The 18,293-nt window shown below is 33.2% G+C and overlaps 1 protein-coding gene across 1 annotated transcript in view; it reads right to left on the bottom strand.

Moving 5' to 3' along the window:
* The window catches only part of TMEM30A (transmembrane protein 30A), a 30,164-nt gene continuing 11,871 nt past the window's right edge, over positions 1-18,293 (bottom strand). Inside the window, exons 2-7 of the mRNA XM_079146545.1 lie at positions 13,849-13,956; positions 11,971-12,078; positions 7,640-7,727; positions 6,491-6,640; positions 5,654-5,863; positions 1-3,258 (exon numbers count right to left, since the gene is read on the bottom strand). Coding sequence (XP_079002671.1) covers positions 3,065-3,258; positions 5,654-5,863; positions 6,491-6,640; positions 7,640-7,727; positions 11,971-12,078; positions 13,849-13,956 — 858 coding nt within the window. The 3' untranslated portion in view covers positions 1-3,064. The remainder of the gene's footprint in view (positions 3,259-5,653; positions 5,864-6,490; positions 6,641-7,639; positions 7,728-11,970; positions 12,079-13,848; positions 13,957-18,293) is intronic.

Raw genomic sequence — 18,293 nt, 5'->3', positions numbered from 1 at the left:
TGGGTTTTAAATACTTTACTAGATTATCAAACTTTACAACAGACATTTATATATCAAAAACCTTTTAACAGTAGCAGGTCCTTACTCCCTTCAACTTCCCCTTGATATTACCATGTTCACAAAGAACAAAATGCTATAACTTAATCAAATGAGAAGTGCCATTTAATAATTCTAAATCAGGAGGCAACAGGCTGAACAGAATTCATTAACCCTACCTCTCAGGTGCTCCCCTTGCTAGTCAGGCTTTTCTTTTCCTGGGTACGCTACTTCATTATTTTAATCATCCTTGTCTCTCTGTTACCAGACATTCTTCTTGATGTAATATCAAAATTAGCCAGTCTGTCTATACAAATCAGGTAACAAACTGACCACCTCCCAGTAAGAACAAATGTTCCTCAGTAATACAGATAAACCTTGCAATGTATGTTATCAGACTGATTAATAAATACAAACATAATAAGTTAACAATGGACATTTTATCAAATCTAAGCACTGAGATGTTAAAATCTGGACTCACTAACTAAACATTAGAAACCACACTGGAGCAATTTCTTTTAGCAAGATATTTAAAACATAGCAAAATTAGTTTTGTTCAATTTTATTAACACAGAACATACTAACTGAATATTAACTTTAAACATAATCAAGGTTACAAATAAACTCTGTCATTATCCAATAAACAATATTCACTTGTCACTTGACTTTTCTCTTGGCTGAATAATTCTCTGATTTTCTATTAGGTAGTATACAGGTATTTATTCTTAAACTGCCTTTTGATTTCAATGAAATTTCTTAGCTTTTTCTTACTAAATAATTTCTCCAGTTGGGAAATTTTTCATGTCAAAATGCTTCCCTGTAAACTATTGCATTTTCTCAAGCCTTCTACTTAACTTGTTTGCCTTAAAACATAGTTAAGTCTTTGAAATTTGAATAGAACATCAACATTTCCAAATATAAGTATAAAGCCTTTAAGAAAGAAATGTGTTCCCTCCCTTCATGTTTTGCAGATGCCATGTGAATGTTCCGTATTCTTCATATTTAGCAATAGGAATCCTTAGAGCTCAAAATGGCAGGGGACAGGAAGAACTTAAGATCACCAATGCACTTGACAGATGAATAAAACGCCAATTATATTTTAAGATTCCATCTTCACAGTTGTGAAAGTGTTGGAAGGGTTCTTCAACTTTTCTTTGGTGGACCCCTTGGTCCCCCAGTCAGACCAGGAGATACAGGATAGTAGTTCTCCTTAAACAGCACAAATTTAATCTGAAAAGACTAAAGAAACCACTGTCCACCCATGATGCAGCCCAGGAAATAAACTGCCACATGCAAGGGAGACAATTTTCAGAATAAAGAGCATTCAGAAGGACTGACAAAGAGTATTTTTAGATAAAGAATACCCTATGCACTCAAATTTTAGGATAACCATACATCAAGTAACTCATGCAAGTTAATATTTTTGTAAGTTAAAAAAGTCACTATGAATTACAAGTTCTTTTAACTGAATTTTATGTTATACAAAAACTTAAGTGTGGCACGTTTCTTCTATTAACTATCACATTATTTGTTTTCTTTAAAAAAAGCATATTAATCAAAATTGATACATTACTCAGATCTTTTGATTTAAAATTTAACTGAAGGAAATCATGGCAAACAATAAACAGGCATTCTTCTACAGAAACATGAGTTATTTTAGTTAAAAAAAGTAATTTTAATGCAATTAAGTCATCTCTGATTAATACATACATTCTCATGCATATGGAAAATAAGTTTACATTCACTTCAAGAGTAAGTTCCATAGCAAACAAATTACAGCATTTATTCAATGAGGAATATTAAAATAATTCCACTTAGTAGAAAATAAAATAACTTCAATCATATATATATATATATATATATATATATATTATAATTTGCCATGTACATACTCCAAAATCCCCAGAATTTATGTAGGAATCTTTTTAAATTGTATTAAGAAAACCAACCAACCAATTGGTATCTTAACTAAAGAGAATGTGTATACACATTCAAGTTTGACCTGTATGCAAAATTAAATGAAATACAAAGGAAATTAAGGTTTCAAAATTTTGTGGAATATTAGTACTCGAGTTGAAACACTTACCTGCCAAATAAGAACAACTTGAGGTATTTTCAATGCTGAAGTAATTTTCTGAATGTTAACTGTCACAAGAATAAAAAGAGTCTCCTCTGAACATTTACATCTGATTTATAGTTGAGGCAGAAGATGATCGTCTGCCAAGCAGTTTTTCCATCTCACCTATATTCTTTCTTCCCTTATGCAGTATAAACTTCAAGGGAAATGATCACATGTATAAACATTTCAAGTGAGTTGGGGTTCCTGACTACAACATTCTAACCAAATGAAAAGAATTTTAAATTCACCTATCCAGGACCTACCTGATCCCTTCAGAAGTGAGTATTAATTTCTATGCCAGACAAGGTAATACGCATGTCCTCTGAAATAAAAGCTAAGCTTAACAAAGAATTATAATAGATAAACTGAATACATGAACCACCTCAACAAAGATGGTACTTTAAGCCTTTACAAACAACACATGAAAATGATGAAGTGTTTTATTTAGATTTTGTTTTTCTTCATCTTTCTGTAACTCTGAATCCTGAAAAGTTAGCAAGTCATTAAAACTCATACATCTTGTAATTCCTTTCTTCACACCATAGGTATACATATACAGCATCGTCTGTCAATATATTATCAACATAGCATAAACAATTAAGCAGTAGATGCATTTCACATGAAAGAGGCTCTATGCATCATGTGGCCTGTCCCAATAAAAAGCAAACATTAGAATGCCATTTTAGCAATTACAGTGTTGATATGATCAATGTAGCTAATTTTTTATACCCGTCATATATTTTCATAAGTCATTCATAGGGAAGAAGCAAAGGACAAAGAATGTTTTGAAAGTACAGTTATGTGCCAACTTCAAAATGACATACTAACCAGACATCAGTGTTCGAAAGCTTAGGTTGAATAGGACTGGTCTTGATACACATGCAGTAGATTTATTTTCAGAATATAAAATTAAATGGTAATGTCAGCAGTATTATTACTGTTTCTATATTTATGATTAATTACTAGCAGTACAACTCCCAAAAGGAAAGAGATGGATCCAATAGTGATGTAAGCAATCCCCAAAAATGGATTTTTTCCTCCCATCCATGAAACAGTGCTCAAGATCATCCGTTTTCGTCCATCAAAAGAATGTACAGGGTAATCTGAAGAGGGTATAGGAAGATTTTTCCATCTCTAGTCACTTGATTTTTAAAATACAATTTTTAAAGTTGACATTTAATTGCTTGTATAATTATGATACACAAGTATCTTACTCATATGTTCTGAATCACAAAAAAATTATTACCTTGAAAGGTTGATGAAGCAAATTAAATGTTAGCAGTAAAAGCCAAAATATTTTACTAAAATAATCAAACTTAAGGGTTGCTCAGGTGGTTCTGAACTCAAGTTGGGGTACAGTATGAAATAATATTTCAGATGAACAGTAACGAAGCCTACAAGGAAGAGGAGACTGACGGGCCAGGAGAAAAATCAAGGAATCAAGAAACTAGAAGTCTCTGTACACTCAAAAAGCACACATAACAAGAGTGTAGGCAGGAGACTAAGAGAGCTCTGAACACAAGGTCAAAAGAGCAAAATACTAAAGTTTTAGCTTGCTGATTTGGGATCAATGACATAATTCATGCTGTGACACAGAGTATATGACTGAAACAGTACAAGTGAAAAATGACTGTGAAGAAGATTTAAGAAAGGGTGTCCCCCTTCCATAAATTATCTACATGGACCAGTTCTAGAATTCTGGCAAGAGTTAGGGTAGAGAAGAAGAGATATATAAGTCCCTACTGAACAAGGGTACAACTTCTTCAAAGTATCTTTTGAATCAAGTGTCAGGTCCCAACTATTTCTATAATTTCTGCAACATTCCAACCACAGAAAAAGAGTCCTTGGACTCCAAATGGCAGACTCAGATCTACTAATTTCTTAAGCAATCCTAACCTGAGGCAGGAATGATTTTAAAAGCTGTACCTAACCCATGACCCATGAAATGGATACAGTATCAAATAACCCATGACAATTTCTTTCTCTGTGTATCCCAAACTCTAAAAAGATGGGCTTCTGCCTTAATTGTAACATCTAGTTCCCACCTTATACCCCATTTTGATAATGAACCTTTGATGTCTGGCAGGTCCAAATTTCTGTCTTGTCAACCTACAAGCACCCTGCATTTTTCCTGACAGTTCTTTCAGTGTTTGGGATCCTGTTGCTGACTTCCTGAATGCAACTAAAAATGTCCTGGTGCTCCAGACTTTCCTTTTACTGTGCTCTGCATTAGGCTACACATTGGTTATCTGCCCTTACTCTTGATTAGATCTTTGTGATGCTAGCTGTAACAGAGCTATCCATTTTGACTATCCCCCTGAATAATGTTCTATCTACCAGCACCTGATGTGGTACTCCTATGAAGGTCTGGTTTCAAAAAATTGGTCACCTTCTGTCTGCCACTATCAGGATTATATTCAGTTGTGTATTCAGGTTTAACAGAGTCTAGGATCCCAATCAATCCTTATTTTGAAATTGGTATGATTCAATCATTTACTAATCCATTCTAAACCAAAAGTATATACTTATGGACCACTTAGATTATGAAAATTAAAAATGCAAAAATCAGCAAATATTTAAAATGTTAGTATCTAGGAACCTTTTCATTCACAATATATATAAACAACAGGCTAGAGTTTAAATAATGGAAGGGATTTGTTTAGAATAAAAGGAACTGCCCAATATATCCCCCCCCCCCCCCCCTGAAAAAGACTTTGCTCTCTGTAGACATGGCTGACTACCTGGATGAACTAGCTAGTGAATGCAGCCTATGGTGCTGGCCGACGGTAAAGTCATGTCCTTTGGAGACAACACACTGATTATGAACCCCAACTCTTCTAATTACTACTTATGTAACCTCGAGCCAACTACTTAAATGCTCTAGGTTCCTATTCTTATCTGTAACACTGAGATGATACCTAACTTATAATGTTAACTGCTTGAATTAAAATAACTCATGGAAAGTACTAAGCAATGATGACATACAGTGAAAAAGAAGTAAATACTTATCAGTATTGAAAGTGAACCTAAGTTATTAACATAGAACAATGGAGCTAATGATAAAAACTATGATACTGTGAACACAGCAATAATTATGAATAATTATTTGATATGAATTAATACATCTGCTGATTTTTAATATCTAAAAATGTATATTAAAAGAATTCAGTACCATCAATACCTATTTAGTAGATACACCATTACCCTTTATGTTAAGTTCGGTTATAACCTCCCTTGTAAAAATATGTAGCTTATTAATAATTCAAGCACCTATATTTTAAGTAATTTTATCGAGTGATATGTTTGAAACCCTAGTACATACAAATTTAAGACATTTCTAGAAGATATAAATTACAAGATACATTCTCATGCCCACATACCCATATAAATGGAGAGATCAAAACTAACCACAAAGAAACAGGACACATAACTAAAATTAGGCTGCACTAGATTCCTTTCAAGTTCTAAGAATCTGTATACATAACCAAAAAAGGATACTGTATGTGATATTCAAATAGTATCGTCCAGCTGGTAATGTTGGATGTAAATCATTTTTCCGTTCTATAAGACGATACAACTTACGAAAAGTAGGTAATGCAGCAGTACGCATCCAAACAATAAAATCCTCATTTATGAATCCATTATTATCCTCATCTTCAGGATCAAGCTCATATACTGGTTTAAGCCAGTTTACTGGATTTGTTGTATCTTAAAGAGTGGGGAAAGAGATGGAAAAACAACATATTCTAGTTTATTAAGAGTTTCAATGAAAACTCATATTCCTAAAACAAAGATGTACAATACATAATCTGAGTTTTTTTCTTCTTTTTAAAGGTTATTCTTATTCTAAGGAAGTCTTCACATCTAAAGAGAGACCAGTTCCTCCTATAACAACAAAAATTACAAAGACTTGGTTGATATCTCAACTAAGACAACAAAAAAAGGATACTGAGTATATACCAAAAGGCAGATTACTTAATGCAAAAATATAATGTTATAAAATATTGCAATGTGAAATTAAGAAGGCATAGAAACAAAAAAAACTGAATTATAAATAATAGGGGCCATTCAAAACAAACTGCCATGGTTTTAAAAGATTATAACTGAAGTGCTTATAAGAAAACACCAGAGAAACTATATTTATGATTAAAAGTATACATTTCCTTTAGTTTTAGTACATAAGAACAGTTACCCAACCTGGTATGAAGTTGAGGGAAAATGTATTTGTTTTTTAAAGCATAAACTTTTTAAAAATTCTAAAGATAGAAAATTTAATGGATTTCATTAAAATTCCTACTTTATTTTTTTTGTAAGGGGCTATTAGTAATGTTTTACCTTTAAATCGTTCCTTCAGGCTTTCTGTTCCAGGAGGATTTCTGAATTTCACATTTTTATCTGTCCACCAAGCAATACCTTTCCTTTTCAAAGGAATGAGCGTAAGCGTAGGATCAGATTCATTGGCCACCAGAAACAATTCTAATGTATCTACATAAGAAAAGGAAAATGTTACTAATATCTACTAATAATGTACTGCACTAAAAATCTATAGCACTTGCTTTATTTTATAAGAAGTAAGGATCTGGTATTTGCTTCCAAATGTGGGTGTGACAGAGAAGACATAGGATTCACATTTACTCTCTATTCAGATGTGAATTAATTATATCAACTTTATAATTTTAGATGGACTTCATTCCTCAATACAGATATAAGTCACTTTCCTATATGGCTAGCTGATATGTGGTAAGATCAAATGTTTCAATATTAACTCAAATAAAACTGCAAGGTAAACCCACCTCTCTTCCTTTCAATAACACATTCCTAACACTCTTGGCTTAACTATTTATCTTATCTGTACATGGTAACTACTAAGCACACATTGCTACAGAGCCCTTGAAATATGGTTAGTACAAATAAATATGTTCAGTAAGTGTATAATGAACATCAGATATCAGAGACTTAGTAAAAATATATGCATAAAATATCTCAAAAATGTTTACCTATTATTACATGCTAAAATGATAATATGGGCATATAGGGTTAAATAAATATTATTAAAATTAATTTCACTTGAGGATTTTCAATGTGACTGCTAGAAAACTTAAAATTACCTACATGGTCCACATTTAAGGTTCACATTACATTTCTATCAGACAGTGCTGCTGTAAACAATCAACTACATTTCCCTTTTAATGGAATAAAGTCAGTGTGAATAGCAGTTTGACTTTTATAGTATACAAAATAGGAAGACTAGAGAAATATCTCTCCTTCTTTCTTCTCAGAGAAAGAAATCCAGTCTTACATAAGAGTGCTCAAAAGGAAGTCAAAAAGCATTATAAACACCATTCAAGACCTAATTGAGTATTTACCTTAAAGTTGAATTTCTTAATTCATGTTTACTACACTAGCAAATTGGCAATAAGGTTATATAAACTGTCCTAATTATGTATGTCTCTATCTACACCTTTGTTTGTATCTATATCATACCATTAAACATGCTGTTGGCAATAGCTCCACAAGGAGCAATTGGTTTGTCTTCATTTCTTCGATAAGGCTCACATTCCTTACTGGGATTCTGGTTTTTAGAAGGAAAAGAAGAGAGATATTATCACCTATGCCTCTGGAAGAACTATGAGCTATCCCTAGTTACTAATTAAAAATTCAATCCATGCATGTTTCTCACTGGCAATACATATAAAATGAGTCTGAAAGGAAGCAAGCTATAAATAACACCACACTTAAAGACTCAAAATGTATTATACTACCTTTTTAATAAAACATCTACTTGCATCTATTTATTATATATGCATATATCAAATTAGTATATTTTCAATTTTCATAGTAACATAGAAACTATAAGCATAAAGAGTTGTCTGCCTGAGGGGAAAAAAAAAAGAAATGGTCTATTTTCAGTCCAAGTTGTGATATAATAAAGAGAATCGTGCACTGGAAGCAAAGGGAATAGAGGTTCTAGTTTCTTGGACGTGTTACTTGGTTAAACTATAGTTTATAGTTTCACTTATAAAATGAACGTGTCCAACTAAATAATTTCAAATCTTATAATTATGGACTGAATACAATGTCTAATGAAGGAAGGAAGGAGTGAGTTTAATGCATATTCCCAGGATACACTGATCTTTAAATTGTGCATCCAGGTATAAGAAAAATGAAAATGCTGGCAAGCAGAACATTTGCCTGTCCTCCAGACTGGATTTGGACTTAGTCCTTAATGAATACCTCAAGGAGATAAGGCAATTACAGGGTTAAACTAAAGTCTGAGGTTAGAAAAATGCCTGAGACTCTCAGGCTCAGGCAACATTAATCCATGTCTCAAAATATGTAACAGATCAAAATAATCCCAATTTGAAATTAATAAGACCCTAATTAGACCTCTTAGGGTTATTCCATTACCCACCAAACTTGACTTATATTTGCATTCTCTTTGTCTAGACTAGTAAAAGCTCTATGTGAATGGAAAAGACAGGAGAAGGAAACGTGATTAGGGTCTCATAAGATTTCTTCAATATTTGACTTTTCGAATTTTTTGGTCCCTGTGCCATCTATACTGATAAATTTAGTGCTCCAAGACCATGAAGACAGACAACATATATCACTGGCTTATTTCTTTGAACATTTTGATGAAAACTTGATTTTAACAGTTATTAAATATAGATAAACTTATAGTAGTGCAAATATATTCTAGCTGCTCAATTCTTAGAAATTTTTAAAAGTAGTAAAATACTATTTACTGCTTGTGTGTCAGGCACTGAGCTAAGCAATGCTATGTACATTACATTAACTGGCTTAGGAAAACTAGTAAGTACCTAACACATGCTAGGTGCCAGAAAAGAAAAATGAAAAAAAATTCCTGCTGGTAAGCAACTCAGAATGTAACAGAGAAAACATATCCAGACACAACCAACGTTATGGGTCTGACTATATGGGCAATGACCAAACACATTCCATTTTACCCGAAGACTCCATGTCATGGAGGAAATACTTCTCCCATGAGAAAACCCCACCTCTGTACCCATCAACAGTTGCCTAGGATAGCATGTTTGGCAACACAAAATGGCAATTCTTATGCAATGTAATATTGTTCTCCCTCTGGGTTCCATTCTTCTTGGTCAGTGTACCCTAACATTTGTTTAAATGTTAGTAACCATTATCTGATCATCATAGCAAGAGCCACTTATGATTAATGTACTGACATGCTTTACTTATAGTATAAAAGGTGTACTTGCAGCCTGCCCCTCTGTCCCACCAGCTGGTGAATTCAGACTGCAAGGTGGTGAATAAAGATGGTTCTGTCTCCTGCTTTAAGATCAGCTTGGTGATTTATTGCGATCTCTCCATAACACCAAGTATAATACAAAATAAAAGCCACGTTTAAAATGTCTGTTTTCATTCAATATTTATTAAATGCTTTCCATGCACTAAGCTTGAGCCAGGTGTTTGGAACATGGTAATTAAAGTCATGTTCCCTACTCTCATGAGTTTACAGTGTAGTCAGGAAAACAAGTAATAAATGAGTAAACAAATTCATAATTACAAATTATAATAAGTGTTATGAAGATGCTATATGAGTGAATGATGATGATAGAGTAGGAAGGTGAAAAAAGCTTGTTTCTAGAGAAAGTAGCATATAAGAAAACACCTAACATAATGGGCACCAGCTATGTGAAGAGCAGGCAGATGAGAGTTTAAGCACAGAAAACAAAATGCCCTTAAGAAAGAACTCGATAGCACATAAAGGTAGCTAGTTAGCAGAGAGGAAATACTTATGGTGAAACTGGAGGATTATGCATAGCTCAGGTCATCCTGAGATTTTACTTCAAATGCTAATAAACCCTTACAAGATTTTAAGTAGGGAAGTGATATTTAACATTTTTTAAAAATCACTGTAGCTGCTTTGTGGAGAATGGCCTGGAAAGGATGGGCAAGATGATGTGGGAGACATTTAACCACTGCAAAAAGTGATGATGTTTTGGACCAAGATATGAATAAAGGTAAATATCTAAAGAAGTTATTTTGCATCAGAGGGCCCGTAGGAAAAGTGTACATCATGAAATGAGCAGTCCTTCAGGGGTAGTGTAAAAGTAGCATTCTAAGCAAATGAAATGATAAATTGTGAGAGGCAGATTACTCATGTCACAGGCATAATTAGGGAACAGCAAACATGACCCAGTGCAGTCAAGACAAAGATGTATTGGATAAATGTAATTTAGTAAAACTGATGTGGTAGGCTGATATCAGATTGTGAAGAGCCTTACATACAATGTCAAGTAAATTGGACTTCAATCTGCTATTCTTAATATTCACAAGATTTTTGAAAGCCTTCTGGTCTTAGAATCATTTTTTGTTCTAATCCAGGGATCAAAAAATGATAGGCCACAGGCTAAAACAAGTCCACCACTTATTTTTATAATAACATTTTATTGGAACACAGCTATATTCACTCATTTAGGTATTGTCTATGGCTGCGTTCATTCTACAATGATAGAGTTGAATAGATGCAACAGAGATGTTATGACCTATAAAGCCAAAAATATTTACTACATTGCCCTTCACAGAAAAAGTTCATCAATCCCAAGTCTAAAATCTTTGCTTGAGATTTGTAAGAAAATAAGTTTTAGCTTTCTTTTCCCTCAATGAGGATAGTGTTTATCCAAATAAAAGAATTATAAAAAAGAAAAAATGTAAAGTAAATTTTAAATCAGCCATCATTTCTGATTCTTTGAACACAACCACTATAATACCAAACAAGAAATTTGAAAAGGTCTAGGAATTTGGTATGTCTCAAAGTACATCATCTTCTCTGGATTCGAGTCCTAAAAATTGGATTCCATGAAGTAAATGGAATACAATCAGTTGCAAAATATTATAGAGTTAACCAGAACCCTTTGCATACCAGGATGTCTCTAGATAGACTTTTATTTCTTAAATTTCACATATAAGAAACCAGCAAGAAAGCCAGATAGGATATAACATAGCTATAACTTTGCCAGGCCCATTCTGGTAACAACATAGTCCCAGACTGAATTCTAAAAGATTCACCAACTTTAAGAGAACCTAAAATGCTCTGAGCTTCTGAATGTTTGCTGCATTGACAACAATAACAAAATACTTAGGCATAAACCACTACTATGCAAAGTTGAGCAATCAAGAAACTACAATCCCCTAGTCCATAGATTCCCAAATAAGCCAAGGCATCAGAAGGGGAGCTTATTAAAAATAGACATTCTAGACCTCCATCCTTAGAGACACTGATATATTTTCTGGAAAATTCTGAAATCTGTATTTTCAAAAAGCTCCACAGAGCTTTTCGGTACTCAAAAACTTCACAATTTTTTAGTAGCCTACCTTCCAGATTTTACTGCTCAGGCTTCCAACAAATTAAAAAATGGTAAGAACCTATATTTAGCTTTAAAACACAATCCCAGAAATTAAAAGCTTTTTAGTGCATAACCCCTACTTAGCATAATAATTAGTAATGAACAAACCCAAACAGAACATATTTATACATCCAGAATGCTAGGTTCATCAAAATTCCATTACAAACAAATTAATAAAGCCAACATCCCAATGATTACTATAAACAAGCAGGTAATAGTGTATCCTCTGGCTATAAGAAGTCATTAAGCTATATAAATTCCAGGAGGAAAAAATACTATAACTAAAAACCCTCACTATATAAACTGGAAGTGACAAATAACACTTTAATTTCATCCTAACATTAAATACTTAAAATTTCTAACTGAATGGTTACTGTATATTATTATTGCAGATACATTTTCATATTTCATCATTTTACTTACAAGCAAAGCACTACGATCTCCATTTAGTTGACTATCATCTCGAGATTTCACATAACGACGATGATTTTGATAGAAATTAGACAGTCCATAATACATGAACACATTGCCCTAGAGGAGGGAGATGAAAAATGTTTTCAAAAGCTAACTAAATTGGACTTTACTAGTTTACAATTTGTGGTAATCAGTTCGGGCTAAATTCTACAAGTGCTTAACAATTTAAAATGGTACAACTGTAAATAAGGTTGAAGAAGGTATAAAACAAAAACCCAAAAGTAAACTTTGAAACAATCCTTAAAGACTTCAAAAAAGTACTCCTTACATTTGAAAATAACCCTGAGGACTCCATTAGCCTACCCTGGGCTACTTTCTATCTAAAATTTCTAATTTAGACTGGTCTTCACCCAATTAGCATCAACTTTTCCGAGGGATAATGGTCAGTCGAACTTTCATTTATTATCTAGGCAAATAAATTCTGAACTGAATGAAGATCTAAAATTTCTCAATAGAATATTATGTAATATTAACAATAAATTAGTAATTAGAGTATTTTGGATAATGAGTCACTTTATAATAATCAAGAAAAGTACTATATTTATATTTGAAGCCAACTTCAAAATAACTTAAGAATTTTCTATCAAAATTACATCATAGAAACAGGAACAGGATAAATGGGAATTTTGTGGGAAAAAAAAGAGTATTAAGAATCAGTAATTTCAATTTATAAACTGAAAAAGAGATCCTTTCCATGAATACTAAGACAAAGTAACCTACTTTAAGTTCCCTGAAAAGGCTTTTAGTCCAATTCAAAGCTTTATGAAGAAACTAAGAACCTAAAAAAGACAATCTGAGGCTGATCAGGTTTGCAGAAGAGAAATTCTGAAATAGGTTTCTATGAATGGGGGAGGAGAACAATGGAGCTTCTAAATCATTTCAAGTTTCCTTTCTTCAATTCTGACTACTCTGACAAAAGCAAAAATTAATGTATTTTTAGTTTTCCCATCACATTGAAAGACTGGACTTTTAAAGATACATTAAATTTATATGTTATTTCTGTTGAATAAAGTTAAATAACTAAGTTTTCATGGTTTTTCGAAGGCAGCATTTATCTTGTACTTCATGTCAGCACAAGAGCAATTACAACCACTAGGTGGCAACCATCTACTAAGGACTACTAAAGTTATTACCTTTAAAAAAATCTGAAATACAGCACATCTAAAATGTTGCCATGTATTAAAGCAGTTTTGCATCCTGAAGGATAATTTTATAAAGCTCAATTTGCAAGTAGATTACAGTAAAAATTGTTCTTCCATGGCAATTCTGAATTTTTAGGTCCTTAGAATATGCTTAGTGACCAAGAATGGCATATCAGAATGCAAAAGACAGACACATACACACATGCATATACACACAAAGTTCCAAGTACTTACCAAAATATAAAAGTTCAATAAAGTGTTTGCTTTTTTGGTAATGCTTCATATCTCACAGAAAAATTATCCAATTAAAAAATGAGAGAATAAGTATTTTTTAAAGTAAAACTTGTTTTATAATTAAAAGTAGGCCATTTGAACAATAATTTTAAAATACATTGCAGATATAAATGACACAAATTGATCCATACAGTTACAAAATTTTGAAGTGAAAGGATAAAGTGACATCATAAATTTTATCTAAAGTACTAAAGTAAACCACTCAAATAATTTCTTAATCATACAACAAAATGCAATAGTCAACCATATAAAACAATTTTTCTCAAATGTGTATTCCAATAAATTAAACTGAGTGGTCTCTATAAGAAGAAAGTACCTAGAAAAAAGGTTAGTAGACTATCAATATTTTTTAAAACATTGCTTTTCTAACACTTTATTTGGAAACACAGACCTCAAATGACTTTTCCAGTGTGAAGTTAATGGTACAAATGCAAGGTGTTGAAACTGGAGACAAACATTTATTGCAGGGACTGGAAGGTTCTATTCCGGTATAATCAATCTGCAAGAGAAAAATATAACTAAGCACTTCCATGGAGAAAGTGTATACCTAATACACTCTAAAATAACTTGCTATTATAAAGGAAAAATAAGTCTGATGAAGCAATTTAAAAGCAACCTTAAAAACAGACAAAAACTATTATTAAGGTTATCTGTTTATTTAGACTATGAAGTGTCAATAGGGAAAAGTATCCTGTTGTTCCACTGACCGATCTTTCCAAAGTCCTCTCTCCTTTTTACCAAAAATAATGCATGTATGCATAAAATCATAAATACAAAATTTAAACTGCATCAAGAATAAAAATTTAAATAGCTTTGAAGTCTAAACTACTAAAATACTACTAGAACAGAGATCAATAAATTAGCTTTTCCTCTTAACCTCTTAATCTTAAACATGTTCAGTCATCTCAGCTTTCCATGGTGCATTTTTAAATTAAACCAACAAAACAACTATAAGGTTTTCATGAGCTACTATTTTTTTCAAAACCTGGTGATAAATTTGTCTTCTACTGTCCTTGATTCTCGGAAGAGAGCTTCACCCTTGGAATTTCTCAGGTGTTTGGATTATCTTTGTTACTCTTAAGTCCCTCGATTCACACTAGAGTTTACACTCACAGTAATTCAAGATGGGAGCTGGTCATCAGAAAGACCAATCCTGTGATTACAAGTTTTGGCCCAGTCTACCTCTGGGGAAGAAAATGGCTTGAAATATAGTTCGACTACTATGTAGCAAATGTTCAATCAGTCACACCTAATCATGAAGTCCTGCACTTCAGTCTGGGCACTGAAATGAGGTGATCTTTCTGATTGGTGAACCCACAGAGATGCTGGGAGGGAAATGTGCCCGGAGTATATACAGGGAAAGGACACAGAAGCTCTGTATTCCGAATTTTCCCAAACCTCATATGTGTCTTTCCCAGGAACCTCCACCCTGCTCCCCACAATATCTGGGTGCATCTGAAGTGAGGACAGTCTTATGGAGAGGCGGGATGAGGGCACCTTAGAAACATCTTGAATTTAGTTAGTTGGCAAAAAGTGTGGATGCCTAAGGACTTAATTTTTGGCTAAAGAGGTAGCAGTCTTGAGGACCAGGCCTTTAAACCTGTGGCATCTGATACTAACTCAAGGTTAGCCAGGATTGAATTGCCTTATAAAGGATGAAGTCAGAAGACTTGGCCTGATAACTAAATTCAAAGTTGTTTTTTCCCATTATAAGTATGAAAAAAAATTTTAAATATGCTTTTTTTTTTTAAGAGTAGTTTTAGGTTCACAGCAAAATTAAACAGAAAGTAGAGTTTCTATCTACCCTCTGACCCAAGCAATGCACAACTTCCCCCACTACCAACATCTCCCACAGAAGTGGTACAAATTACAATAAATGAACCTACACTGCCATCATTATCACCCAAAGTCTATAATTTACATTACAGTTCACAACTGATTATTTATAAATTCTACACATTTTGACAAATATATGATGACATTGGCCCATTATAATATATACAGAATAGTTTCACTGCCCTAAAATATCCTCTGTATGCTGTCTATTGGTCCTCCCCATTAAATCCTTGCAAGCGCTGGTCTTTTTACTGTCTCCATAGTTCTGCTTTTTCCAAAATGTCACATAATTTGGAATCACACAGTATGTAGCCTTCTCAGTTTGGTTTCTTCACTTAGCAATATGGATTTAAGTTTCCTCTATGTTTTTCCATAGTTTTTAAAATCAATTCCTTATAGCACTGAATAATATCTCCTTATCTGAATGTACCACAGTTCACTTATGCATTCACTGAAGGATATGTTGGTTGCTTCCAAGTTATGGCAGTTATGAATAGAACTACTATAAATATCTGTGTGTAGGTTTTTGAATAGACATAAATTTCCAATTCATCTGGGTAAATACAGGGCTTCAACTGCTGGATCATATGGGTAAGAGTATGCTTTTGCAAGAAATTATCAAACTCTCTTCCAAAGTAGCTATACCATTCTGCATTCCCACCATCAATGAATGATATAGTTCCTGTTGCTCCACATCCTTGTCAGTATTTGGTGTTTGGATTTTTACCATCCCACTAGGCAGGTGTCTGTCTCATTGGTGTTTTTATTTGAAATTCCCTAATGATACAGTGATGCTGAGCATCTTTCAAATGCTTACTTGCCATCTATAGGTCACAGACTGTGTTCAGTCTCCTAAAATTCATATGTTAAAGTCCTAATCCCTGTGGTATGGTATTTGGAGGTGGGGTTTTGGAGGTGATCTGGTTTAGTTTAGCTCAAGAGGGTAGGACCCCCACAATGGAACTGCATCCTTATAAGAGACCAAAACTCTCTCAATGTTCACCATCTGAGAACAAAGCAAAAAGGCAGCCACCTGAAGACACTCAGAGTTCTCATAAGGAACTAAATCTATGAACACCTTGATCTTTGGCTTTCTAGTGTTCAGAACTGGGATGAAATGTTTGTTGTTTAAGCCACCCAGTCTATGGAATTTTGGTAGAGGAGCCCCAGCTGATTAAGGCACTGAAAATCTTCTTTGGTGAAGTATCTATCCAGGTCTTCTGCTCATCTTTATTAAGCTGTTCATTTTCTTATTGTTTTAAGTGTTATTTGTATATTGTGTATAATGGTCCTTCACTAAATATGTCATTTGCAAATATTTTATTCCAGTCTGTGGCTTGTCTTCTCGTCCTCTTGATAAGAATTTTACAATAAGCAGTCCTAATCATATCTTAATAATATTTAAAAATAACTAATCTTTATTTTTGAAAGAAACCAATACAAGCCCTATATACAACTGTTTGATTTCTCTTCATAATTGAGAAAGTTTAAACTCTGTATTTAGACAATAGAAACAGCACCTAATTACAACATCTAGTTGATTTTTAAAAACCACATAATTGCTTAATAAAACCTGATTTTGGCTGGGCACAGTGGCACATACCTGTAATCCCAACAACTTGGGAGGTTGAAGCAGAAGGATTGCAAGTTCAAAGCCAGCCTCAGCAAAAGTGAGGTGCTAAGCACGCACCTCAATGAGACCCTGTCTCTAAATAAAAATAGGGCTGGGGATGTGGCTCAGTGGTTGAGTGCCCCTGAGTTCAATCCACAGTATCCACCCACCCCACCCCTCAAAAAAACCTTATTTTGTCAAATTCTGATATAACTTATAGAATATTTTTTATCAAAACTTATCTGTGTACTAAAGGAATTTTTCTAAGAAAAGTTTTCTTTCAGTGCAAATGTCTAAGAGAAGCTAGGCATATAACTAAAATTAATAAACTAAAAACACAAGTCTCTGAAATGAAAGGCACAACATATGTTATTTCTACTAGATTTGCTGGATCACAACTTTGTATACAGGGCCTGTTTATGCACACTATTCCACTTAAACACCAAATTTTATGATGCTGAAAGATGAAATAAAACAAGACAATTTACAACAAACTATATTTTAAAATCTCCACACATTTTCTCACTTTTTTAAAATTTTAAAAGTTGCCAGCCGGGTCTGCTCCCATATTGTATGCTTTTGAACTTTTACCTCAAATCACTCATTTTGAAGGAGATTATCAGCTGTGATTAAGCAAGGAGATACATTATTTAACTGAACAAAAATAATTACATTTGATAGAATTTGAAACCTACTAAATTATACTATAGTATAGGAAAACTGGACATTTTATTCAAACCAAAATAATCATTAAACATTAATTATACTTGAACAAAATAAAAAGATAGCTATATTTCTCATATTTATTATAACTTTAAAAATATATCAAAATATACATATCTTTTGATCTCAAAAGTATAAGATTTGATTGAAAATCTTAAAAGAAAGTCTAAAAAATATCATTATTATTAATATATTAAGCCTTACTATGTGCAAGGCAAGATATAAGGTACAAGGCAAATAAAAAAGCAATCATACTCTATCCTTAGTCAATACAATTTACACAGCTTTCTTTCATACACAGGTTTCATTTGATTCTGATCCTCACCAAAATGCTATTGTATTATCTCCATTTTATATCTGCCCAAGGTTACATGAGTAGCAGGCTGGTGCTAGGCTAGAATCAAAAATTTCTGACTCTCAGCCCAATGTTCCTACTACTAAATTGCTTTTGCTCAAGAAAAGTACCTTTGCCTCCAGCAGACTCTTTTGTCAAAGATAGCACATGAATAGAAAAAACCCTAAATGGATGACACAGAGGGACAATCAGTAATAGATGGAACAGTATTAACAAGAAAAAAGGATTTCAACAGCCATAAAAATAGGAGGAGCGCTGGGGTTGTAGCTCTACATGAGAAGCACTGGGTTCAATCTTCAGCACCACATAA

The sequence above is a fragment of the Sciurus vulgaris genome (genome assembly GCF_902686455.1).
Source record: "Sciurus vulgaris genome assembly, chromosome: 7".
Lineage (NCBI taxonomy): Eukaryota > Metazoa > Chordata > Mammalia > Rodentia > Sciuridae > Sciurus > Sciurus vulgaris.
Note: the sequence above shows the minus strand (reverse complement) of the source record. Positions and strands in the feature narration are given on the sequence as shown.